At 37.8% G+C, this 27,796-nt stretch overlaps 1 protein-coding gene across 1 annotated transcript in view; it reads right to left on the reverse strand.

Moving 5' to 3' along the window:
* The window catches only part of RBMS1 (RNA binding motif single stranded interacting protein 1), a gene marked incomplete in the record, with an annotated part of 226,083 nt that overhangs the window by 71,621 nt on the left and 126,666 nt on the right, over positions 1-27,796 (reverse strand). Inside the window, 1 exon segment of the mRNA XM_072418233.1 lies at positions 2,040-2,215. Within this exon segment, the coding sequence (XP_072274334.1) occupies positions 2,040-2,215 (176 nt within the window).

A 27,796-nucleotide genomic window follows, 5' to 3' on the forward strand; every position in this document is an offset into this window, starting at 1 on the left:
GAGCTTTGAAACCTTTTGTTGGACATGAGTTCATAAGGTTATAGCAGCAGTATACAAGTACCATGAATTGCTGTCAAGGGTCAATAGTTGACTAGATAGGTTTTTGACCAAATGGTGCCATCTGCTTGTACTGCTCTTAGCTAAACATGGCTTTCCAAGCCAAATATACATTTTAGGGGACTCATGACCCCCACATGCTTCAAGTGGAATTATTGTACACAATTGTTTGACCTTTCTGGTATTTTTATGGCAACCTTAAGCCTACCCATACAAATGAGGCATTATTGCTCTAAATATTGTGTTCTGGCTGTGCACATACAGCCATTGCCTGACAAGCATGTATGTTTGGCCAAATGGGTGTCATATACAAAATCCTGACATAAACTGGATATGTTGTGCTAAGAGCTAGCAAGGGTGGTGGCATGGGTAGTTCCACCTGGTCTAATTAGATGTTTGTATATATATATAACTTAATTTCAAATCCCTTAATAGGAATACAACATGAGATCAAATAACTTTAACAGGTTGGTTCCTGTAGCCACTGATAAAAAAAGCCTTGTTTCCTGCAGAATCACCTTCAGCCTCCTGGCTCTGTGGGAATAACTTGCTTTGCTATTAACATATGATTCTAGGCTGTTCATTCAGACCAAAGCAAAGTTCTTGAGTAATGTCCTGAGAACCTTGGTCACCGCAGTAAACAGAAATAAGGAATCTTTAGGGAAAATGGTTTCACTTTATGTATATTAACTGAATTTTATGCAGATGAAAAGACACAAAAAATGCCTTTCAGTTGCTAGGACAGCTTCCATGTTTGTATTTTTTTATGTGTTTGCTTTCACTTTTAAAACTTAAGCCAAACCCAAAAAAAAGTAACCAAGATAGTTTAAGAGCACTGCGCTACAAAGAGCAGAAAAATGGAGATTGATGGCAGCATTTTTTAATGGACAGACAAATAAGGTCTCGAAAGTTGAATATGCTTAAATGCACATTTGTAAAGGGGTACTACTAGAGCATGACACAATATCACCGTAAGTCTTCTTACAACCAAACAGCAAATATAGCAGGAAAAAGAAAGTGACTCACACTTAATCTGAAAGACCGACACAGACTAAGTGGTGGTGAAATACGGACAACATGATGTACAGCCAAATACAATTCTACATTCTGTTCAGAGTATACAAATCCGGTTTATCAAATTTTTCAAGTGACTTATCAAATGTTCACGATAACTTCCAACAAAAAATCAATGCACACTATTGCGCAGACTGGGCTGTTCTGTTGTTCACCTGTTTCCACTTAGATGTGGTCCTTCTGATTCAAAATCAGAATTTTGGACCATGTATTGTGAAATTACTGAAAAGTCACAGCTCTTAAGATGATAAAGGCAGGTTCGTCTTAAAAGGTAACGACCGGCGTGCAATGGATGGTAACCCCTGATCAACCATATATCACTGTTAAAGCTAGCTGGTTTTCTAGGTTGTATTGAATTGGGTTGCCTTTTCACATTTAGGATGTTTATTAGTCAGCCCAGAACGGAGGTCTTTGCAGGAGCCAAAATTAGGGAAACATTGTGTTTTCCCATTCAGTTGCAGTCTATTGATTAAACCTAAAAGCATTCTTGGCATCCATATGTTTCAGTTCAAATGCTTATAAACTGGTTTCTACTCAAAGCCTTTTTTGTCTTCATTCAGGTCAAACAACTTTGGCTGCCCTTAATATCCATCTTTGACAAATCTGTCAAGATAAACTGTATTGCTCACAACAACTAGTAATATTCCAGTACTCACTTGCCTCATACATATTGGAAAAGTATCTATAATTGGTTATTTCAGTCAATACTAACAGTGACATGTGGAACTGGACCATACAAAGTTATTCTCGGGAGCTCATCATGTAGAACAGTGGAGCCACTAGGCTGTGTAAGACCTATAACCTTCAGATAACAATCAGACATAAGGAATGTCAAGGATAAAAAAAAGCCTTCTGATGCCCTGCCTCAAACAGATATTAATACAAAGCCAAATAATAACCATACTTACGGTTGGCATAGCTTCACTAGGTCCTGGTCTGTGGTGTTTGGAAGGAGTCCTCTGATATACAAGTTTGTTTTGCTTAACTGATCCCAACCAGAGCTGCTACTGCTGCTGCTGCTATTGTTGTTGCTGGTTGTGCTGGGGCTTGGAGGAGCCATGGGGTGAGCAGGCACAATGGGTTGCTGAAAAATAAAAAGGAAAAAGAATAAATAAAAAAAGGAATAAAGGAATAAAAAAGAAATAAAAACATTAAAGGGTATTTTATGTCAGTCTAAACCTAAACATTATAAATAATAGGAAATGAAACTTTTTCATAAAATCTACACATACTTTTGCCAAGAGGAAGACACACAAACAGGGAAGGGTACAAACTCCATGAAGGCCGTGCCATTTTGGGTAATAAACACATAAAACACAACCCCATTGCTACAAGGTGAGACCACTAACAGAGGCCCAAAAGGAGAAGTTTGTAATCTACAAAGACAAAGCCATGACTACAAATGCTTTAGAAATAAACATTATAACACACAACTTTTCCTGAGCACTATGGGTTAGCTAAACAGAGCATAGAGGAGCTGCATGCTTGCTGGCATAACAGGTCAGTCTGACTTAAACTGCAAAATTAGCCAGCTGAAATTAGACAAATTACTTAAATCAAATCACTGCTGATGAGTCACTGAGTCAACAGAATTCACAAGTAAACTGAGAACCTTTAAAAATCTATAAAAAAAAAGCCTAAAGTTCTACATAATCACTTTTACAGCAACAAAATACTATACTAATGCTATAATTTATATTTATCGGAAAAAATTAACTAACTATAATAGAGACGTTATGTTTAAAACTACTTACCATTCTTACAATTCTTTCATAAGAAGCTAATTACCCTTCCAGTAGGGGAGAGAACTTGTCTACTTGGAGTAAACCCATGGAAGCCAACAAGCATTTCAAGTAAAGTGTGGATGGATTTTAATCCATGCCCAAGGCAGAAACACTATCCGAGCGCCAATGTTCAGGTACAGTACTAGACAAGTCCCAGGAGCCAGGCAACCAATACAAACACTCAAACAATAAGCCACTGGCGGTCTCCAGGATATCCTATCACTGGAAGCATGTTATTCAATGCCCCAAATGTCTGGGTCCCAAATTGCAATAATCTAATATGCCCACTAATTGCTCATTAACAGAAACGTGCAGTAACATCACAAGGAGCTGCAAAGAGGTACATTATCAAGCAATGCATCCTTGCAACTGTCTGGAAATACATAGAACAACAGCCATACCTAAATACCTATTGAGAGTGGTCACCATTCCATTACTGATTTCAAACTATCTATAGATCTATATCGGCTGCCCGTTTTTTTTGGGTCATGTGTCTGGTTTACTGATACAGCTGGCAAGCAAGACGGAGTGAGTCATCTATCATTTTTAGCACAACAGATACAGAAAATACGATCGGCAATACAAGACTAAGCATATCAAGTCATTATGTGGCCCTCCAAGAGGCCTTTGCCCTTCTCAATGCTAAATACAGAGCAAAATTAATCTACAAAGGCTTCCTAATACAGAAACATTTTTTGTGATGGATCCTCAGATTGCTAGGTGCAAAATGTGTACACAGGGTTTCTGTTTTTTAAAAGATTGGCAAAGCCAGATAAAGCTTAAGTCCTCCAAGCCTGTAGGGGCAGTGTTATGATCTGTGGTTGCATCAATTGGTTAGGTCTAGGTTTGGCAACGTTATGTGCCCCAAAAAATGAGGTCAGCTGACTCCTGCATATATTAAAAGACCAGGTTTTTCGAGCAAAGGATTTTTGGATTCATTGTGCTCAAATTGTGAATTAAAGGTTTAGTGAGAATTGGCCACCACAGAGTCCAGAACTTAACCCCATTAAGAATCTTTGAGATTTTCTGGAGTAGACTTTACACAGAGGTCCAACTCACCCATCACAGGTACAAGATTGAAAATTTTACGCAACTCGTCAGAAATAAAATGTGACATAACCTAAGCTTATGCTTCTGATATCATGACAAGTGCGTTTCAATAAAGCAAAGTTAAATGTGGTCAAATTTACTGTTTAGAATTTGTGACTTTTTTTGGACAGACACTGTATATGGGCAATTAAAAAGGCCATATAATAGCCAGCTAGGTTATATATTTTTGGTCACTGCTAGCAGTGAGGACAATGTGCGAAGAGTGAAGAAGCAGTGAAGAGCACCAAATGTGTTGGGAGTGAAAAAATGCAACATAAACCATGATGGATGATAATTCAGAAAATTAGTAAAAAGTACAAGCTATCCAGATATTGATATTGTGCATGCTTAATACAAGGCATACAGAATTTTCAGTGTCACTGAGAAAAACAGCACTATTGGCACCCTAGACTTAAGCTTTAATATTCAAGCTATAGTTGTACACAATACCAGGTTGGCTTTTTTTAAATTATATCCACCATGTATTGTGTATAGGATGTTTTCCCACTGAAGTCTTTCAAGGGTGGAACTTGTATTCCTCCGGAGAATGACATTTTTGGTATTTTTAATTTATTGCTCGGGTCACATCATTTCATTGAAGAGGATTCTTTCAGTCAGCTCCACTGTCACACTTAAGACCATTATAAGAGAACCATGGGGATTTTCCAAGCTAGAGGCCACCCAGACCAGCTGACAATTAGGATGATCCAAACAAATTATGTTTATTAAAAAAAAAAATCTCAAATGGAAAAGTGATTCAAGTGAAAATCAATCTTTTTACTGTCCCAGCATGCTGGATATAAATAAGGAAAGGAATAGATCATGCTACTCAAACAAGGTTAGAAAAGTCATCAAATGTAAAATCCTTTCAACTGACATATAACCAATATCAGCCTGCCGTTTTTTTCCAGGACAGAATGCAGCAGGAAAATACAATTACAAAGCAGATTTAAAGGGTTCTTATCAATTAACTAAATGGGTCAGCCATAGAGGAAATTCATTTACGAAGGCTGCTCAGTGAACGGAACCCATTAAAAAGAAAATCTACACACTGCTTAAATAAAACTCTAGGGCAAAATCTTAGTTATTTGCTCTTCAAACATGTTTTTCCCAACTTATATAGCTGCAAGCTTTTACTGTGTCCATGAATCAAAATGTTCAATTGATATCATGGTAATAGTAAACACCAATCTGATTGGTGACCACAAGCAAGTAATGGTTGCTTAATTTCTGATCCCTTGGACACCAAACCTACCCCAGCCTGCTGATTGGATAGAAGTCACCCATTTTTTTTTTTTTTTTTTTTACAAGTGTTATAGTGAATACGGACCAGAAATCTGTGTGATAACTCAATATAAAGAAAATTTACATAGATTGTCACATATTGTTTCAAAAACCTTTAAATATATACAGGGACTTATGTTTCTTTGTAATACGCACAGTCTAGGGCATACCAGAAGAAACTGAAAAGAAGGCTGAAAGTAATAGAAGAGGCTAATCACATATCAAGCAAAGGGTACAGCAGAAACGTCCAACAAAAATATATAAGAAGCAATTTTCAGTATGGCAGAGATTTCAATACCCAGTGTTGGATCCTTTATGTGTACATTGTAAACAAAGAAACACATAAGAGTGATGAAGAAAAAGACTAAGTGGTTCATTAAGTGCCATGACCCGACCACCACACTTTTTTCTGCTTTGGGTAAAATAAACAAAGTGTGAAGAAATCTCACAAAAGTGAGAATTCTAATCTTCAACAGTTGTCATCAGAACAAGTGTCATTATTTGACATCAATGGGGGCACAGATAGCAATAAAATAGTGACAGATGTTCTAACTTTTTACTTCGGTCTTAAAAAAAAAAAATATTTTCTCCACACTTCTATTTTAAGGGAGCCAAGAACTAGATGTGGAGGGGAAAAAGGGTATTTACATATAAATCTAGAGTCCTAGGAATGTTGGATTTTTTTAAAATTATTCCTCTATTGACTAGACTATGTCTTTAATTCCTACAATACGTTGTGTTATTTCGCATAAGTATGGACTACAGAACACTTTACTAAACACACATAATAAAAAGGCATACACAAGTAATTCCATATAAATGAAATAAAAGAACCGGGATAATGCCCAGCATGTGTGAACCTCTATAGGGCACACAAACAGGACAAGTGTTTTTGTATTAAGTTATCAGCCCGTGATGCCAGCCATAATTAGTGGGAAGCGCGGAGAACAGTGCCATAGAATTCTATAATCAGACGGCTCTCAGATCTATTCAGCAAGAAAGGGTCGGAAAAGAAAAGTCTCCTCTGCTTGGACTAGAGGGGATTACCAACAGAACACGATGAGCCCCAAGGGGTGACAGCACTGCCTGTGGCTTTTCCATTTTTAGGAAAAGCTCTTCAAGGGTAATGTAGCTCAGTAAGGCTATTATGGGAATCTTTGTCAAGGAACTTGCTGAGCTAAGATGTGCCGCCATTCATGCCATTATATCCTTATGCAGCATTTTTATGTAGTTATTTTGTATTTTATACAAAAAGCTTGGAAGCATGGTGTTATATCTATGCGGCAAAGCAGATTACAGAGGAACCCTGATAAACATAATCTGCATTTACATTAAAAACATACAGCTAGCTTTAACAATCTGATCAATTTATCTGTTGTCCACCATTAAAAGTGCTTTGCCCAAAAGGGTTCCAGAGTCATTTGGGGGGTGAGGTGTGGAATCGGTCTCTGTTTTTCATATGTAATCAATTTTTTTTATTGTTTTTACCTGTTAATAGAGTTGGCAGATTCCCCTAATTGTTTTTGTTCTACATAAGTTTGAAAGAAAATCTCTCTAATGTGAGGGCTAATCCTTTCTGTACACAATACAAGATTTCTCCTCCATTTCTGATCTGGTGTCAACAGTTATTAACACTAATAGAAGAAAGGGAATCCCTACTGTAAAAGCCTCATATTGATGAAGGGAAGTTACATTAAGCTAGGGACTCTGTCCCCACCCTTACCCAAAAGTTCAAACTGCCAGCATAGATTTATTTGCAAAGGAGAAGCCTTAAGGTTTATCATTATGATCTTGTCCACAAACAGCAAGTCAATGACCTGAACAACTGAAAAATCCTGAAGCCATTGAAGTCTCAAAAGTCCAAGCCCATCCAGCAATGCTTTTCAGGTCAGTATTAAGTAGTGAAGCTAAGATACAGATGAGGCCCAATAGTTAGTATCTACAAAACCATTTGAGCACCTGGAGCTCAGTTTTCTTTAATGGGCAGATACAATCAGAAACCAATTCAATTTTGAAGGTTATAGGCAAGATTTGGATATCGTAGAATTAACTTACAGAAATATTCCCACCAAAATTGGTATAATGGTATATCGCAAGCTCAATGCATTATCTAGAATTCCAAGAATTGACCTTCTAGGAACAAAAAAAGAAAGAAAAATAAAAACAAAATTGCATTCTCATAGGCATGTAACACTTCCAGATAGATGTGTAAAGTTGTGTGTCAGGTACCAGGTCTGAGGTGCACAGTGGCCTCATTCCAGTCAATGGGTAAAGCCACAATGCATAGCATACACACCCAACAGTGGGATGCTCAAAATTCGACTATATCTCTGCAAGAGAGCAATAGATGGACTTACCACCTGTCAAAACTTAAGTATTAATCTCCTTCTTTGACATGGTGCTTGTAATGTAATCCTTTATGTCTGTTAGCATAAGAACTATAGCATATATCAGATTTTCTATGAACATACATTACAATTATTGGACATGTCGTAGGTGCTCTGATGAAATACTAAGCATTTAAGCAGTATAATTGCTCTTCTTGCTTACTGGGTTTATGATTTAGGCCTAAATGAAACAACACTAGTAAATCTGTGAGTTTCTCATGCCCATATAAAGTTAACTTCAGCCAAGGAGCTGTAATCATCACTGTTTTCATTCTGCAACATGTTTGAGTATGTGGTGGGTGTACACAGGACTGCCAAGCCTAAATAAAGTGCACTCATCGTGGAAAACTGAAAAGTAGAGTTCAGTGCAATGCATAATTATTGTGTCAGGAATACAAATGAAAAAAAAAATGTACATCTTGCAACTGTACTTTGAGAAACCAGGAAAAAAGAAAGGGGGAGAAGGGTCACCCATTAGGACATTATTTCTAACTTCCTCCATGGGGCTTGCCTATTATGAAAATACCAGAGGTTAGGCTGTGGTTTTTAGTATCTTTGAAGAACAGTAAAGCAGGTTTATTAAGTCAGGCACTGCAAAGATCAGTGATCATTTGATTTAGGAGGTAACCCATAGCATCTAAATTGTACTTCTAATTGGCTACCATAGGTTAGCCATATGAGCAGAAGCCTATTGTCTGCAGAATGATGTAAAATGGTTAAGAAGATAGGTTCCAAAACATATTAATACTGTAAAAATCAATTAAAATACCCCTCTCAGAAAGATGACAGGATGCCTTTATAAACAAGTGTAGCTCCTAAAAGATGAAATATCTAATTTATAAATTCAGCGTAATGCAGAGCTTTCTCCAACGTATAGATGAAAAGCAGCACCATTATTCAGCCTGAGCCGTGTCTTCACAATGAACATCCCCCAGAGTCCGAAGGACAGGAAAAAAATAGGCTGATGCAAAAGAGATAGCGGATGACAGATGACATGTTCCTCTGCAAAAGAGCACAACTCCAAATGACTGAATGGAGGGAAAAATATCTTGATCGACATTCGTTCAGAACTCTGGAGATCTCCTACGTCTTGGGGTGTTGGCTAGATTAAATAGCCTATAACTAACTGTGTTATTCTACGAGGAACTCCTAATGACGTACCTGAGTTGGTCAAAAATTATCATTCAGGTATAATGTGATACATTCTCTCAATTACATGTATGAAATATAGGCAGTCCATATAGACATTATATATATAAATTTATATATTTCAGAGATGCCCAGTTAGTTCCTAAATTTACATTTTCATTGCTGGGGGTGAGCTTTTGCTATACTGCATATTTGGACAGCATACTTGCCACAATTATGGTACACCCCTATCTTTCTGTAAGCACCTTGCAGCAATGGTCCAGGAACATGTCACTGCTGCATCCCCTGAAGAAGCCAGCTTTGAGACAGACTCTTGTGGGACCATGAGAATACCCTGGACACTGGATGGCCATGATTTTGCATCCAGATCTATTTGTGGCAGTGCCCTATAAAGAGCCGGGCTCTACACTGCATGGTTAATATGCTGTGCAGTATAAGCAAAAGACAAAAAAAAATGAGGTGCATGGGAAAAATGATCTTTGGCAAATAACTTTGCATTACTATTCTGCCAAAAACTTCTACGTCATGGGGACTTATTTTTTGTGTGTGTTTAGTTTGCTTTAAATTTGACTATAGAACAATTGTGTAGATAAGGAAACAGAGTGATTCAGCAGCATACAACTCACAAGGGCTGACATCATTCACCCAAAATATTTTGAATTGTAAGCACATTCGTGAATACTAACAACTGACACTTTTCTGTTTTCACATGGTCTTTGGGGAGATAAAATATAGTAAATGTGTAGTAGCTAAATATGTTTTTTGTGTATTGTAGCAACACAGAGGGTTGCTGGCTAAAACCAGTGACATGGCTCTACTGTATGGTGGTGGAGGTCATTATTTTTTACTGCAGACTGCACTTCTTTCTAAATGACCCAAGTAGTTTACTTTTATACTTGAGAGAGAAGCCATGCTTGGGGTTCAATGTGGCTTTAGGAAGAAATCTAGTAAAAATAAATAAAAACAATTCTAATGGCTAATAATGCATAGTAGTACACAAGTGTGCATGTTATGTGTACATCAACGTGCGCTGTGTGGTGTGAATGAACCATTGTGAGGGCTGCCAAACAGAATACATGCTAGACCTAGGGATCATCACCTCTGTTCAGACTTGCCATATTTCTCTACCCCTCAGCTTGCAGGAAGAAATTAAAGAAAAACAGAATCATTTTAAAATGACCAGAATGCAGGAATGGTTAAAGATTTCTATTTTTATATATAGCTCCTCCAACCTTCATTTTTTGCAAGTATAGTTAAGGGGAATTTTCAGAATGAGTCACTTCCACTCATATTATCCGGTCTATCACATGACTAAAAATGTTTAGCAACATTGAAATACTTATTAATCATTAACTGGCTCTTACCAAAAATTGGTTATTTTAGACTATGGGACAAATTTATAAAGTGCCAAATCTTTCGTACTGTACATTATTTTTTGCACTAAAATATTTTTCCTTTGACCAAATACAAACTGTAGAACTGCTATTAGACAAGTGCAAAAATATTTTATCTAAAAAAGAATTTTTTAGATTTATCACTTGCAGGCAAAAAGTAGACAGTTTAAAGAGCTTTGTCATCATGTGCTATTTATTACAAAAAACTTTATTTTTATTTTGTAAAATAAATATTTTTAAAAAATTAAAATATGAATTAAATATTTTTTTTTTTTTTTAAGTTAAATAAAACAAATTAAAAACTCATAACACCTGTGTTTGCAGGTATAGGAACCCAGTGAAGAGTTTTTGATACAGCTCTAAGGTTTTCCTAAGTGGTAAGTTTAGATGCAAAAAGTGTTTATTGGTGGTCTTGGCGAAGTAAATGCCTCCTATACAGCCCACGTATACTCATTCAGCCTACACAAATGCCAGTCACAGCCTTGAGAGGTGCTTGATTAATTCTCTCTTCAGATAAGCGGCCCTGGCTGAACAGGATTATGATCCCATTGAAGTGTGGGCCTGCCTTCCTCGGTGCTGTTTAGCCTTCAAATATACAATGGACAAAGGACAAATGACAACTTGTTTAAAAGGTTCACAAAGATCAACGGGAAGATCAAACGCTAGTCTGGCAAAGAATCAATTAGGACTGATGGCAAAAAGCGCATTTCAATGACAGGTCCTAGCCGTGTTCCTACTGCCAAGAGAAAAGCTGACATTGGACTACTAAATCGTATTTATGTAAGGGTGAAAAAATAAACAGCCCTGTCCAAAAAGAATGTTCAATAGCCTTAACAATGGAACACAAATATTGTTACTGTCTGCTATTCCTTTGAACATATATTTGTGTTTCTTTTAAAATCCAAACCCTGTGTTAAAAAATATTTACAATATTTTTTATGAATAAATAATAAACCAATATTATAAGTTTTTTTATTGTTTTGATTGTTTCTAATAAAACTTTGTAAAAATAGGCATGTTTGAAATGTCCCAAAAAAGGACAACATATATATATATATATTAGTATAGTGGAATTTATTAAATAACTATTGATGATGTCCAATGACTATTGCAACCCTTACCAGGGTTACTACTTGTGTTCATGCTCAGATCATAAAAGAAAAGTTAAGTCTGTGGCTTAATCTGCCATGTTCAGAATTGCCAGGGCAATTGTCCCTACCAATGTGTCCATCCATGCACTAAGGTCACAAAGGCTACCACAGTCAATAAATACTACGATCCACCCATAAGGGAGTGCTGCTGGTGATGTAGGTGGGTTAGAGTGTGTATAAGATTGGCACCAGCTAGTACCTGGCAGGGCACCTTCGTTTGGCCGATCACCCATGCTTTTCTGATGTAAGAAAGAGGAAGAAGATCAAGTGATCAGGACAAAAGCAATGAATGAAGATAAATTTGTTTTGCAGTAAGGAAATGCCCAATCTAGATTCATTAATCTCTTTCTCTTTGTGTTTCTCAATATATCACTAATGATCTTTGCACACATCTTTCTTTTTTACTCCCCCTCTCTAAATAGTCCGGCAATGAGTCTCTTTAACTGTACATTGTTACCTGTTATTAATATAAATAACATTAACTCCAGCAGAGCAGCTTATTTCAAGTGAAACTAAAGCCCTTTTCACTTTTACCAGCACATGCAAACCCAATTCTTTTTCGGGTTCATGATCTTTGGCCATCTTGATTGGCCCGATAATGTAACTCCCACAAATGTGCAAAAGAGTTCATTTATTCCCAGCACCCACGTGCAAAACGATTCTACAAAAGTTTGCAGAAAGGCAGATACTTTTTACTTTATGTGTAGGTTTAATTCTGCTCCAAAATCAAGGTTATAACCAGAATGTCTGCAAGAGCTGCTGAAATAAAAGCAAGCAAAGTGGTGGCGTGAGTACCAGACTCTGATATAGAGTATCCCAAAATTTGTTTATTTACAGCTTCTTTGACAGCACAAATATTTCTGATGAACACTGATAAAACCTAGAGAACAAAACAAAAATGGGTTTCACAGCTAAGACAGATATTGTCAATGCTTGATCTCTTTTTTCTTCTTTTAAAGTTTCACTGGAGGATAAAAGATAAACTGGGGGATGGGTCTGTGCTGGAGTACATAGTTACACAATACACAGTACTGTACGCATGGCTCTGCAACAAAAAATCAGTTGTTACCCACAAAACACAGACACATTATACGGCCTTGTCCGCCCACTCACTCTTTGCTCCTTCTTCTTTCCTAATGTAGTATAGAGAAGGAAGCCTCGGCCCCAATATGTCCTTCCTGCTGTGTTTGCAGACATTTTCATCTTCTGTGCTCTCCTTCAGCTTACCCAATGGAGAATCTCTATAACCTATTACTATACACCTATCTGTTTAACATCCCTATGAGATTAGGAGTTATTATAGTTCTATACATACATTCGCATTTTGGAATATTAGATTTTTAGCTCCAGAGGTTCCATACAGTGTCAAGACAAGCAATTCTTTTTTAGTGATGATTCAGTACTACAAATGGTTATTAAAAGCAAATACATTTTTTTGTAATGTGATTGCTGCTAAAAAGCAATTTGTAACCATTAAAAGCTAAAGCTGAATTTAAGCCTTACCTTCACCTTCTTGTATAGTTGTATGCTCCTCTCCTATACTGAAATTGCCCGATTTCTCTGCACACACTTACAGTCCCATAGTGTGCATTAGAAGCGACGGCAAGTTTTTTATAGTCTGCAATATACCTGATTTGATGAAGTCCAACATCATCTAGCCTTTTCCTTTCCAGCCAGTCTCAGGCCTGCCCCTTTCATTAAATGGATTTCAATTCTTTAAGTAATGGATATCATCATATCATATTTGGGTATTGTCATAGCTTCCTTTTTTCAGGAAATTATATGCAGAGCCTTGCTAGTTCTAAAAAGCAGCCATATTTTATCTGGATTGCAAAAAGAAGCAGACAGATGTAGTAATAATGTCATGAGAGGGTGAGGAGGAATAAGGGAAGACCAGATATAAGCAGAATAAACCATAGTAATAAACCTGCTGATTTTGCATAAAAAAAACAAAAAACAAAAGCATGTTTGTAACTCTGGAGTGTTATTTCAAGCTGTGTTTGCTGCCCTGCCCTGTTCTTTTCCCTGAACTGCTGGGACACCTCCCTCTAATTTATGCAGATGAGAGGAGCAGAAGGTATTCCATTTTTATCTGAAATTGCTTCTACATAGATATAGTTTGTGAATCTTGTCATCCTAGGATAGAAAATAAGTTACTGGCAGGGTTGCAAGGTGAAAATAAAGGACAAAAAGCCTGAGAGTACTGGAAAGCAGACAATATCTAATATAAAAGTAATGTAACACAATTTTTGTTCTTGGGTTTGGATAAACTTTAAAACGGATTATTTTATTCTTATCAAAAAGGACTCTACTACTTAGAGCCATAATATTCTCAGCAAATATTAACACAGCAGCTGACCAGATAAATCAATTTGTAGCCAGACAATCCTGGGCCCCATAGCACTCCCACCATCTGCTATGGCTTGTGTCCTTGGAGAGAAATTAATTAATAATTCACATGCAAAAACATTATAAAGGACTGCTAAAGTAGGTTAAGGTGATTTTAGCATTCCAGCAACCAGCCTTAAAGGGGATGTCAATTATATATCAAGCCATAGGATACAGAAACATCCAAGTACCTAAATGTAGGTGTGCCAACTGCTACATTTTCCAAAATATCATAAGCCCCAATAATTCATCTACAGCGCCTACTTGATTATAAAAACAGCTTATGATGCCATTACAGCTGAAATTATTGACCACAGTGATAAGAATGAGCTTGCAATCTAAGAGGTGGGGGAAGCAGCACACAATAAGAGAAGGATATAAAATGTTAGGTAAGTAGTTAGGGTTAGAAGACAGAACAGGTAGGTCAGTTTGAAGAGATGGGTTTTAAGTGCCATTTTAAATGAGCAGAAAGTTGGATCAAGCCAAATGGGACGAGGAAGACCATTCCAGAGAGCCGGGGCAGCTCTAGAAAAGTCTTGGAGCCGTGTATGTGACTAGGTTATGAGTGAGGAAGTAATTAGAAGGTCTGCTGTGTTTTGCCTTGGCACTGGCAGATGTGGAGTAGAGGGAAGAGAGACAATCAGGTATTTTTTTTTTATTTTTATTTTTTTTATAAATGATGTCCCTTCAAGATCACCCATCAAGTAGGTATCCCATAGTCAAGATTTCTAAAGACTTATCAAATGTCATCCCACGTCTAGAGTTTTTGCCTCAACACTTTAAAAAATTCTAGACATTTCTTCAACATGCTGTTCATTGCTGTTATTTCCTCTTATCTGTCTCAGCAACCTTCATTTTCCCGATCCTTCGTCAATCTATGTTCCTAATCTTTTCCCTGTACTCTGGTTCTAGCTGTTGATGCAGATGACAGACATTTTTGAAAATTACAAAAAAAAAAAAGGTAAAAAATGAAATAAATAAAATGACCAGAGGTTTGTCTGTGACTTCCCAGCGTGGTGCGGGGTTGTAGAGATTAGACCAGGCAATGAAATATGATTAAGAGGGAGCATTTGCGTTTGAGTTTAGATTTGAGAGCTTAGTGCTTGAAAAACATATCTGACAAATACAGGCCACTCATTTCAGTTCTGTCCTGCTTATCATACTCTCAGCACTCAGGGAGAAATAGGGAAATTTCAATACAATTTGCATTAACTATTTATATATTTTGGAACTCATTATCCAGAGACAAACACATGTCTGACATATGTGCGGCTCTCATTTTTGGAATTAAAGCAAAACTCCGACAGGCACAAAACAACCCTAATGCAGCTTTGGAAAACTTAAAACCTTTCTGTGAAAAGAATCTTGTTTATCAAGGTTTTTAGCATCTAACAGTTGTGAACACAGAATTAACAATCTAGTTCTGTTTAGTCACTCTTTGTCCTTGGCACAACATAGCATTTAAAGTTGGGGCAAGCGATAGAATGCTTTGCTACCTCAGAATTTAAAGCAGGGTGGGCACAGCCAACTATTATTTTCTGGTCTGAATGGTATGGAAGATCAGCTAATTTGCAGAAAGAATTTTGTTTATTGATCTGTAAAAAAAAAAAAAAAGTTTGTGTTCAAACTGAATCTGCAAGAGAACCACCACAGCTAGAACTATACTTGGTAAATGTGAAGTTTAGCTTATATTATTCATTGATTAAAAAAAATGATTGCCTTAAATGTAAAATTGTGGACAATAAACTGTTTACATATACCAAACAAGCCATAAATTACGTTTCAATAAAGCCTTAATAACCTATGAAGTAGTAGGCACTGTAGAATAATCATTAAATATGTAATCGTTTATTGCAAATTTTTTAAAATGTGTATTATTGAAATGAATACTTTGTCTCCATGCATAGCTTGTAATTGTGTTTATAAATGTAGGCAGTCATGTTTGTCCTTGTCATAGGCTTCACGCTAGTTGGTCCTTGTATAAGAAATAAGCTGCCTCTCTTAGAAGCTACTGACCTGACCGAATGTCTCTCTGTCCACTTCTGTTGGGCAATAGAAAATAGCTGCAAATATCTACCAAGGCTGCTAAACCATCATACGTGCCAATTCTGCATTCGTCCCCATAATGCAGTGGAGCCGCCACACACCAAATGCCCCATCAGCTAGCTATTTCCAGACAAATGGAACAAAAGATTGGCAAGTTAAATATTCAGCAGCAAAAAATGTCAAATGGCTGCGGTACACAACATCCTCCACCCCCTTTTATACCTCTCTTCTCATAAAGCACATAAATCAAAAGCAGAACAAGTGCGGTGATGAACAAGATCTCCTCAGATGCAGCATCTGCTTCCCTGGCAGGTTTCTGTGTGTTGGTGTCACTGTAATTGTTGCTGGTTGTTTGTCATAGGGTTAGTCCACAGATGGGTTTTCTGGCTTACAAAATATCCAGGATATTAATTTATATTCATTTCATCATTTTCCAGAGAATAAAAATGTCACATTTCAAAGCACATGCAAAAAGTGAAAAAAAATTCCCATTCAATAATTACTAAGTAATGCTTCCTGATGTAGGAACATTTGTAAGCTGCAGCAACAAAACCATGCTTGGAGAAAATGAATGAGTGACTCAGAAATTGTGTCTGGTTGACATTGTAGACACCAGGCCTAAACCAGGGAAGATAGCCAGACGATTCCGTACACCCCAGTACTTGGCAAAGCGTTTACTTTGCTTTTATTTGCAGACACCGCATGGGATATCTAATGCTAGCCACAAACAGAAGATGAAAGCCAACATGACCAATTCCAGTCACATCAGACAAAGATGTCTGATGACTGATGTCTACAACTGCAGCAGATGCCCGCTAGACAAATCCTCCTGGAGTCCTTCCCCTTCTTTCATTCAAAGTGCAGAGTTGAGAACAACTACATATTTTGAACACCACAGGCTAATAACAGACACAGCTCTGGAAGGTTTGATCCTGTCTACATGATTGACCACCCTTGGAGAGAGAAAGCCTAAAATGTCAAAAACATGGAGAAGAACTCAAAGAAGGCTACGTTCTTCCTCAGGCCAGTGAGGGAAATAACCGATGCTATAACTGTCCAATACGTTCTAATGGTTAATTTCTTTTAGATGATGTTGAATTTTATGTACTATTTGTCATCAATCTTTTTGTCTTCTGATCCTCAATATTAAACCTTACTAAGAGAAATATCAAACGTCATTTCTGGGGCTTTATGGAAAACACATATGGATCTATTGCTTTGTAAATGAGCTGTAATAGCAGTACTCTCATCCAAAGTGTCCACAGTATGTGCGTCTCCTGACACATGGCCAATGTCTTCAACCATTACAGCATGGCTACAGTCCCTGACCATCTCTTCAAGCATGTCTGCATTCTGAAAGCATTCTGTAGCATTACATTCTCTGAATATTATGCACAGTCCTTGGGTGATGGCACAAACATATTACCCAATGCCTATTGTGTAAAGGTCGTGATTTGGCCATTTTTACCTACTAAGAAAACTACATTCATACCTCAATGCTATAAAAGCAGCATTCCCTATAGGGTCACAAAAGGTACAAACAATTTAAGTGTTTGAGTACGTGTAAAATATAATAATAGCCGGATAATAATATACTAAAAACCGGTGTTTAAAATGGCTGAAATTCATAATTATCTCACATAAGACTGGCATTTTTCTTCTGGAGTGGCGTGAATAAATAAATAGAGGGTGAAAATGTAAAACAGCCAACAACATCATCTGTTTCCAGCCTACATGAAAACACTGCAAGCCAAACTGTGAGACTAATTAGAGACAGAGTTAGAAGAGTGCCAAAGGATTGCCTCAGACACTGCAGAAAACATTCTAATAGCAGCACGCCAGGACTCTCCCACTTCATGGAACGTTAATAGCTAAAGTTTACATTTATATTTTCTACGTGTTGGTTGTACTATTTTACATTAGGAATATATATTCTATAACAGGTGATTTAGGCTGATGATCTCAAAACCACATAACTTGATGAAAATTCTGATTACTTGCAGAGTACCAAGGGCAAGCTAATATTCAAATTGGGCTTAGCTCCCTTAGGCACCGACTATGATCACCCCCCACATATTGTGCTTTACACTATTTGTTATCAAGGGAGTCCATAACTGCAATAGGCCAACTGTTAGGCTATAGCCAGACTGGCAGTGAGGCTGTAGTACAGTTACCGCTTCCTCATGCCAATGAGCCTTCAGAGAGCAGCTACAAGTAGCTTTTACATGTGGCAGTCCCATAGAGAATGAATGGAGGACAGCAGTGAGCAGTTCAGTAACACTTCCTGATACCTGCTGTCAAATCCATAGATGCTGGCTCTTTAAAAAGCAGTGCAAGTAACAGCAGCTGGCAAGGTGCCAACCTCCAGGAGCCTCAAGGAACCACTTTATCCTGTAGCAGGTCTGAATCTGCCCTGACGCAGGAAAACAAAAGTGGTGGGTAACTACCTATTTGCCGCTCATAGGGCAATCAGAGGTCATACAAGCGCCAAGGGGTGACAGCTATGAAATAAGTGTCATTTCAAGATGGTTTTATTATTTTATTATTCACAGGGCTGCTTTAAGTATAGACTATCAAACTAATATATATATATATATATATATATTTTAGTGCTAAAATAGTTGGCAATGGCAGAGAAGTTAGCATTTTTCTTCTGCAAGAAGATGGGAGGGTTGCTAATATGCAATTTAGCTGAACTCCCAAAGCTGCACCCAGAATAATTAGAGGTCTGTGCCCACCTCTCTGGTAATGTTGGCAGCTTTGCAGTCAGTGGATAAATTTGGGCAGTCGGTGGATAAAGGTACATTTGTCCTTTATAGTAAAACTACTATCACTTGATGGCAATAGGTTTGTTTGTTTTTTAATACTTGTTCTCATTTGCTGCTGATCACCTGCAGCATTTTATAGTAACATTCTGGGTACATAGATATACTACAAACATTGCTACATTGCATTTCTCTGTTGAAAGAGCCACTTGTAATCTCGATCGGTGGCCCGGGTGACAACACAGGAACATAACAGAGGCAGGGACAGTGTTGTCATTCTATTATAAAAAAATGTTAGAACCATGATCACAAAGTAATGTCCTAATGAAAGTCCCAGATTTAAAAATATGTCATTTAAAGTGTAATTTTAGCAGCATTGTAATACCTATGGGATATTTAATTATACGTTTTACATAATTTTGATTCTTCCTGTTGGTACTACAAATATGCCTACTTATATATCCAGCAAGATTTAGGTGTGCAGATATTCAGTAATGATTGGAGAGCTTGTGATATACAAAGAGACACACTGTACTAGCCAAGTGCTAACAGCAAGGCTTAGCATAGCTCACTGCTCCCTCCAGCAACCCCAGGGATTCACCATAGTGAAGAACTGTTAGGAACAACCCACAGCAGAAAACTATATTCACAGCTCAGTCTAGCATCCCATTACAGGATCAAGTGAAGGATAACTTGGAATAATGAAGAAGACAGCCTTTATTTTAGACACTTTACTGTTCTATATAAAGAAACTTTCCCACAGGGATATTTAAAGAGCAGGAACCCTGCACAGCACACATCAATGACATGAGGCTTAGGTGTCAACACTGTTTTTGTTTTGGTGGACACTTCAGAAGTTCAGAGTTCAGCCTATAATTCTCTACACCAGCAGCAAGGCCTTGGCGAAATATCTAGGATATAACAATTTGACAGTCACAGCATGAGACACTCTAGCGCTTTAGCCATTGAACAAGATAGAATGCATTTGCCTTGTAGACTTTCACAACACAGAACAGCTGTCTAAGAATCCTCAAGCAGAATGTCAGAACAAATTTCTTTCCAACTATTGGCTGCACCATAAAATATCTGCAATAGATAGCTTGTAGCCTAACCTAAATGTACCAAGATTCTTAAGCAATGCCAGATCATTTAGAAGGCAACCTTGACTGAAGCCAAGGACTTGAATGATCTTGAGGGGGTCAAGCTACTACCTTTGTGGTTCTGCAGTAAAATCAGGGAGATAACAAAAGTATTCAAAGTTGTGTACCTGCCTCATGTCACATAGGAAAAAATGCACTTTAATGTTTAACCAACCTACAAGGAGGAGGCAGCAGTGACTGATCATTATTATAAAAAAAACTACTGCAGAAAAATGGGAAAAGCAAAAAAAAAATAAACCAAGTACATCAATACCAACCCAGAATGTTTTTTTAAGCTGGGTGGGAAGAAATTGTAGGTGGGTGGCAGCCCCTGTACTGTGACTTAACTCTGCAATACCCACCCAAAATCAGCCAGGTGGTTACTGAAAAGTGCCAGGTGGTGCACCCGGCTAAAAGGGGCTGGGGAGAACACTGAAAACAGGAGGCCTGTCTATTCTTGTATTTACACAATACTTGTCTATCCCAAAATTTAACTATAACCATCACTTGACAAGAAACTATATGCAGGTTAGAACATAAATATCTACCTGTCTGTACTATATAGCCAAAGGTTAATGGACCCCTAGGCATCACAACTATATGAGATCTCGGACATCCCATTCTAAAAACTACAGCCATTAACTTTAAGCTGGCCATAGTTACAGCTATACAACAGCCTCCAGTATCTGGGAAGGCTGTACAGGAAATATTGGGATGTCCTGTCTGAATTGATGACCATTCAGGCGTTGGAGCTCTGGCTCACAGCTGGTGTGCACAAGGTGTTTTGAGTTTACGACAAAAAAACATTTGAGTTCCTATGCAACAAACTCGTCAAACCATGACTTTTTGGCCCTATTTATGTGCCGAGGGGCATGATCAGGTTTAAACAGAAAAGGTAGCATTTTGCCTCTGTGCCAGTTGGGATGTCACCGAGCCATACAGCCGATATTACTGCCAATATAAAGTGCAAGTGATTGATTTTGTGCACCTGTACAGTTAACATCATGACGTCCTCTGCACAAATCGACACATTTTGGACTTTAAACCTTAAATGGATTGATTTCTATTTCAGTGTGTGAGCAAATTACTCTGTACTTGTCCTCTTTCCTATAAATGATCCATCCATTATATTCACCAATAACCGTGATTACGCAAACAGTGTCAGAAATAGTTTGAATGACAAGCAAAGCCCTAGAAAGGAATGTAATCTGTGGCGTACACAAATACGCGTTAAGCATTGTACACAAAGTGTGATGCCAGACGGCCCTGCACAATACCAGTGAACAGTACTGTGCGCAGCAAAGGATTTACTTTAATGAGTAACCGATTGTATTAGTTAGGCAGCAGATATAATGTGAACTGATTAGTTCAAATCAATTTTGAATTATTTTTAGATTCATATTCTTTTCTTTCTTTTTCCTGGCTTACTATTAAAGGGCGGACAGGCAAGAGCTGTTATATATATATATATATATATACACACATATACATATACATATACATATACACACACATACATACACACAAACACACCAACTATGCTGCTTTTAGTAATGAATAGAACAAATGAACCTGAGATTCTAATATAGCCAATAACGTGATAGACCCCGATATACAGCAAAATTACTTTATTATATGGATAAGTCAACAGGCAAGCAAATTCCAATAAAGGTCAGAAGGAAGTAAACTGCAGGTCAAATACACCTGTTAGTGAACCTCAAATTCAGGATGAATGCACCTACAATCACATAGCATTTGGCCACTGATTCAAGCCCATTATTCTTGGAGGAACAGATTGACCTGTGGTGCCCCATGTTCTCCACTGGTGACTACTGATATGAGGAGTACCATCTATTCTTGTTAAAATAAAACTTAAAATCCTATGTCTATGGGTACCAACAAATATAGACTAGAAGTGGACATGAAAGTGTACACATTGGTGTACATGGCCATCAGCATTGTAAACTAAAAGGCATAGAAGGAGAACTCAGGGTCTACCAACCCAGTATCCCACAATGAAGCTCCAGCCAAAAAGGTGGTTTCAATTAGGTAACAGGCATAATCCCTGAGGCCACCAATACAGAATGCACCTTAGTGTATGGGGCTTCTTGCTTACAGAAAAGAATTTTGGAGGTCAGCAGGGTACACAAATGCCTCTTTTGATGCTTGGTCTTGGCAAGTTGGTTTAAAACGTTTGCAAGCACCAACATATTCACTCTTGTACATTTATTTATAAAACACATTTGCAAATCACAAAAGGTCACACACAGGCCATGGCTATCAAACAATGTGGATTACACAGAAGAATAGTCTATGCCCTGCTCTACAGAATAAGGTTGCGTCAGAACGTCAGATTATTGATTCGTGGCTAGTATCAGATGAGAATCTGGTGTGTGTACAGCGCTCGTCCAACATCATACATAGATCTATTCTGACAGATCCACGAACGACTACAATACAAGTGAAGGAGAGAGAGCGCAGCGGGTGTTGCTGGATCGTTCTCCCCCTCCCCTCTCCATAGAGCAGAATGGCACTGTATTTACAGTTCTCATTCATGCATCTTTCAGTTTTTTGTTGTTGGAAAGGATCGTGAAAGATCCTTGCCAATGACAAAAGTCCAGGCAAACTGGATTTAAAAAAAAAGCCATAGGCAGATGAGGTTGTGGACACAAAGTTCAAGTGTTCATCAAAATACTTCCATCAGCATTTCACATCCAATGGGAAAACATTAAAAAAGAATGTAAAGCAACAGTTAATATTTAAATTATAGGACATAAACAGCTGCATAAAAGCAAAGGCATTCACAGCCACGTCCACAATACAAGGTTTATGTACAGAAAGTATTGCTTTCTGTTTGTGTAGATGGCCTTTTCTCATCAGGTGTACAACCCTGGCCTACCCTTTTCATACATTGCATTCAGTTAGTTAATGCAATCATAGAGGCTCAGCATCACATATGTTTTCAGGAAGCTGTGTACAGAACGATACCAGCCCTGATTTGACTACTAAAAGGTTTTTATTGTAGAATTTTATTACCAGGAGAAATCAGAAAATACAAAATATAATCAGGTTTGATTCTAGGGATGTAAATGGGCAGCTGAAAATATAAGACGATGAAGCAAAGCTACTAATCACATTTTCAAAATTATGTAAAAGAGTGGCTGTGGGCTGTTGCTTCTGCGCATGTCCGAGAATGGGCATGCGTCATCGGGGGCAGAAGAAGAAGAAGAAAAAGCTACACTCAATCTGACACATGCGCAGTGAAATTGATGCACCTTTCCTATATTTGGAGGAAAACAATGTCAACCGATCTCGCACTTCCACAATGCAAGAAAGGAAGATGTCAAGAAGAACCTGTAAGAGAAAAGATGGCAGCATTAAATGGAATGGCAAGCCCCGGAAAAAAAGGAAGCCAAGACAGTGCAACGTGCTGGTTTGCTGTGCAGGATTTACTGGAGTGCAGTTTGTGGATGGATCAAGCGTTTTTTTTACAAGTAAAAGTAAGCATTTTAATAGAATTTTTTCTTTAAGGAGACTTTGGTCCAGTAAAGGGACTGTTCCAATCTTTGGCTACATCTCATCTCTACATACAACATCTTAAACATGTCACAGGCAATGTGAAAAGAAGAAAAACAAGTCATACAAAGATCATCTAAAAATCAATAGGTAAAAAACAGAACAGACTTAACCTTGTCAACACAAAACGGCTCAGCATAAAAGAGCAGATGACACGAATTACATCACCGTCCATCCTAAAGGAACACAAAGCCATTAATGACATCACCACGGCAGCAATGTAGCACCAGAACAAGCAGTTAGCATCGATCACTGAAATGATACAGATTTGTTATATTTTCACACCTTGCCGCTGACATATTTACCACTTGAATCTGGGAGGGTGTGGGTGGGGAGTCAATTTCTCTAAAAGAAATGTCTGCGTGTTTTGCCAACTTGTTCATAATGTAACAATTATCTAATCAGGTGGGGGGGGGGATGCGGCTTCTCCCGTACTATTTTTCTAACACAGAAACGTGTTTGCACAAAAGCCTGAACAGGAAGGAAGCTGGGAGTTTCCAGGGCTCTTCATACTTCTGACAATTCAAAATGAAACCCAATGATGTATAAAGTTCGCCTTTGTATGACTGCTGCACTCTAGGACACAAAGTTCTCCGCAATCAGAGCTTGATATTCATGCTTAGGTGTGTGTGTGTATATATAATTATATATATTTTTATATATTTAACACACACACATACACACACACACACACACACACACACACACGCCACTATTTGAATAGAACGCTGTTCCTTGAATTCAATAAGGGGGCCTATTTAAACTTTTCCTTTGTAGTGTGTGGTAAAATGTGTGCATGAACCCCAACAAAAACCAAGTAAAACACATACACTGTATAGAACACTACAAAACACAGATGTCAGCCATCTGTGCATAATAGTGTGCTGTGGTAAAAAGAAATTATGTTTTCATCCATTGAAGTCAGCACACAAAAATGTGCAAAACACATAGTGATGCAATGTGCAGACACAAGAACTAACAGATGAATACATGAGTATATGCACATGGCACTGCAACAGCGCATCACAATACGAACGTGCATGGCGTTTTGAAAACTGGTGCAAGCACATTTTTAGGAGAACTGCATTGCAGGGCAATAACAACCCATTTCAATGGACTGCCCTAAAGCAACTTCTAGACAAAAATCAATGAACCCTTGAACTATTTTTTTTTATTAATTAACTGCCAGCAGGAACACAAATCACAATAGCTGCAAATAGTAGCAATGACACTTGGTTTTAAAGTTTACATTATATTTGAGTACAAGGCATGATTTGGTGGATACTACCAGACACATGGACAGGGAGATGCATCTTTTCTTCATTCTTTGTTGCATCTCAAGGTGCTGATGAGACTTACAAATACATTTTTCATAATGAGCTTACTAATCGTGATATCAGTGGATGATGTGTATTATGGGTTCAGAAGGCATGTATAGACTTCACTGGACCCTCAAGTCACAACACAGAAGAAGAGTTAGGAGACAAAGAGTGCTGTGACAGTGCCTAGACAATGATCTTCATGGAAGAATGACTAGACATCACTTTTTAGTTGTAGTCTAAAAATTTTGAATATAACACAAGAAGAGGTTAAAGCTTATATAAGATTTGAGCAATTGGATTTGCATCTACTTTAACGGTGATCAACGCTGCAATAATAAATCCGAATTTGTTTTAATTTGGATTTGGATTAATAGCGATGACATGCGTTTGAATGACTTTAAAAACGCAAGTCAAATGCGGTTAATTGAAGCCCGTCTGCGGGAGCCCTAATGAAGATTCATGAGCTGCTGAGAAGTTTTTGTTCAAGACGGATAAATCCCCTAACGTTTTGCTGAAATTCAGCTGACAAACCGATGGTTACTGTCTAATGACACATGTACAGAAACAAATATACAGAATTCTGTACATAGGCAGACATAAATCAGAGCTCTAAAAAAAAATGACTTCACGCATTTTTGTGCATCATCAGCGACAAAGGGCTTCTTTCACCGCCGAGAGGAAGCCAGAGAAACCGCCTTAATAAAATTCTAGGTATGCAGCACGCTATCTGTATTCTAATTTAATGCTCTGAATCCTAAATAGCCAATCAAATTTCTCATATTACTAGTTTCACCATAGGTGTCTATCAAGGCTGTAAGCAACTTCCATCAATATAAACTTGTCCAGTTGGCAGAGTCGCCTCTGCAGGTTTATGAAATGCTGTGCAGCACTCCATACACACCTTGCCCCAAGGCTGAAGTGCCTGCAGGAATTAGATTTTACATATAAATTAATCAACTAATTTATTGTTTGATCAATAGATGTGACCTCTACTGAATTACTTTGCATCTGTTAAAAAAAAAAAAGAAAAGGAGAAAAAACCCATTAAGCAGCAGAATGTTATACTAAGGATAGCCGTTTATAAAACATGAAAAGAAGAAATAGGGATACCAATTAGCTGTGCACATTTTTGTAAAAGAATGGCTGAATTGGCTGCAAATGGCCCCTCAAAGAGTCTCTGGTTTGCAATTTTGGAAGCAAATCAGGACCCAAAAAAGAACAAGGAATATAATGAAATATAATTGTTACAAAAGATTACTTTTTATTTCCGAATGGTTCACAATGCCAGAATTGTGACTATTTGTTTCTTCTTAGGGGGGGAAAGAAAACATTTGCTTCTATCAGAAAGGAAGGCAGGAAATCCTAAAGAACAGATAGGACTTGAGGGCTCGGAAAGTCTTTGGTAATGAAGAGCATTCCAGGAAAGGATTAAGGCTGTTCCCATCGCAATCTGTTCTGAAGAGCCTGAATCCCTGACACAGACTAAAATGCACAAAGCTGATCCCTGACATAAAGGAAATGCTCAATCAGAGAAAGCAGGGGGAAAAATGCTACAAACCTTAACATTTCCTGGCAAAAAAAATCAGCGAAAATGACCAAGACCATTTCAGTGTTAGGGTTGTTTTTCAGGACACACCTAGCTAACATGTAATATCAGTGTTAAAAGCGAATCTGCCTTTGCTGCAGGAAAAAAAACATTCATTTAAAGGCAAAATATGCATCACAAAGTAATGGGAAAGCTTTGTGGCTGATGTCTACCTGCTTTTGCTCTCTAGATACCAAGCCTGACCACTCCCTAACTTCACCCAAGTGCTCAGTGGGAAGATCTGACTGCTGTAAAAACATTATTGGTTTAGGTGTTGGGAAAAGCATTTAGATAATTAGATTAGGAACCAGTCTATTATACATACTGGGAGATGTCTGCTCCCAAGTTTTCTGACCATTGTGCATGTGCAGGTCAGCACTGATTTGCAAAATGAACATCCATATGCCTGCCCAGGAACTTTGTCATTCCAGACCAGAAGATAGCCAAAGGTGGCACCCTGCAACAGATTGGGATAGGGGAGTCCAGTTTAGCTCTCCTTGAAGCTCCGCTTGAGACCCTAAAATGCTGAACTTATTTTCAGAATATTAGGATTGCAGCGATACGGGTTAACCATAGTTATCGTTGATAGCTGTGGGACAAACAGCAATGAATACAGAATGATTATTAAAAGTTATAAAGTGACAGAATATTCTTATTCTTCCAATACAACAATGATGGAGAAGAGTTTTTGGATCATTTGCTCAACAAAGCAGCACCAGTGATGATGCTCACATAGGGCGATTACTAGAAAAGTTGGGTGACATAAATGCATTTTGAATAATGCCACTGTGCTGCTCTAATATTCAAAAGAAAAGTGAGAGAAAAGCACAAAAATTAAGCATTAAATATTAAGTTCTTGTCTCGTTTCCTCTGTATAAACCAATGCAATCTACAACATAGACATTGCTTTCACAACCTTTATTATTATTATTATTATTATTAAACAGGATTTATATAGCGCCAACATATTACGCAGCAACCTTTATTGAAATATGCCGAAAGAATAAAGATTGCTAAGAAGCAAATGAGAAAATGTTTCCTATAATAATGTGTGCACAAGTCAAGTCTGACCTTTTGGCTGCTGGTATTAAAATGGCAAATTCCAGAAACCTAATGATCTCCTGAAAGCAAAGCGGCTGTGCTAAAATCAGTTCAATTTACCTTTATCTTCACCTGGTGATCCTACCGGTAACAAACTTCCTTTCCAAGAGTGACAACACTTATTTATCATGATGGAAAAAACACAGAAAAAACAAAAAATGTGTTGAGACTATAAAAAATAAAAAACAGTATATAGCCCCAACATATATTATGCAGCACTGGACATCAAATAAGGGTTGCAATGACAAACAGATACAAACAATAAAACAGGAGGAGACAACCCTGCTCAGAAGAGCTTACAATCTAAGAGACTATAGAAAACATCAGCATCTTCTCATCTCTATAGCATGGGGGTGTTCTGCTCATTGAAAGATTTGGTCAAAGCTGATAATAGTGCTTGGGACCACTGTACATATGTCAGGTTGTGGCTCACATAAGGGTGGCTACAATGGGGCCCTATGAAGATCCTGCAAAGCAATGCAGCCACCTGATAGAAGGAAATTGG

The sequence above is a fragment of the Pyxicephalus adspersus genome, chromosome 7 (genome assembly GCF_032062135.1).
Source record: "Pyxicephalus adspersus chromosome 7, UCB_Pads_2.0, whole genome shotgun sequence".
In the NCBI taxonomy this organism is placed as follows: domain Eukaryota; kingdom Metazoa; phylum Chordata; class Amphibia; order Anura; family Pyxicephalidae; genus Pyxicephalus; species Pyxicephalus adspersus.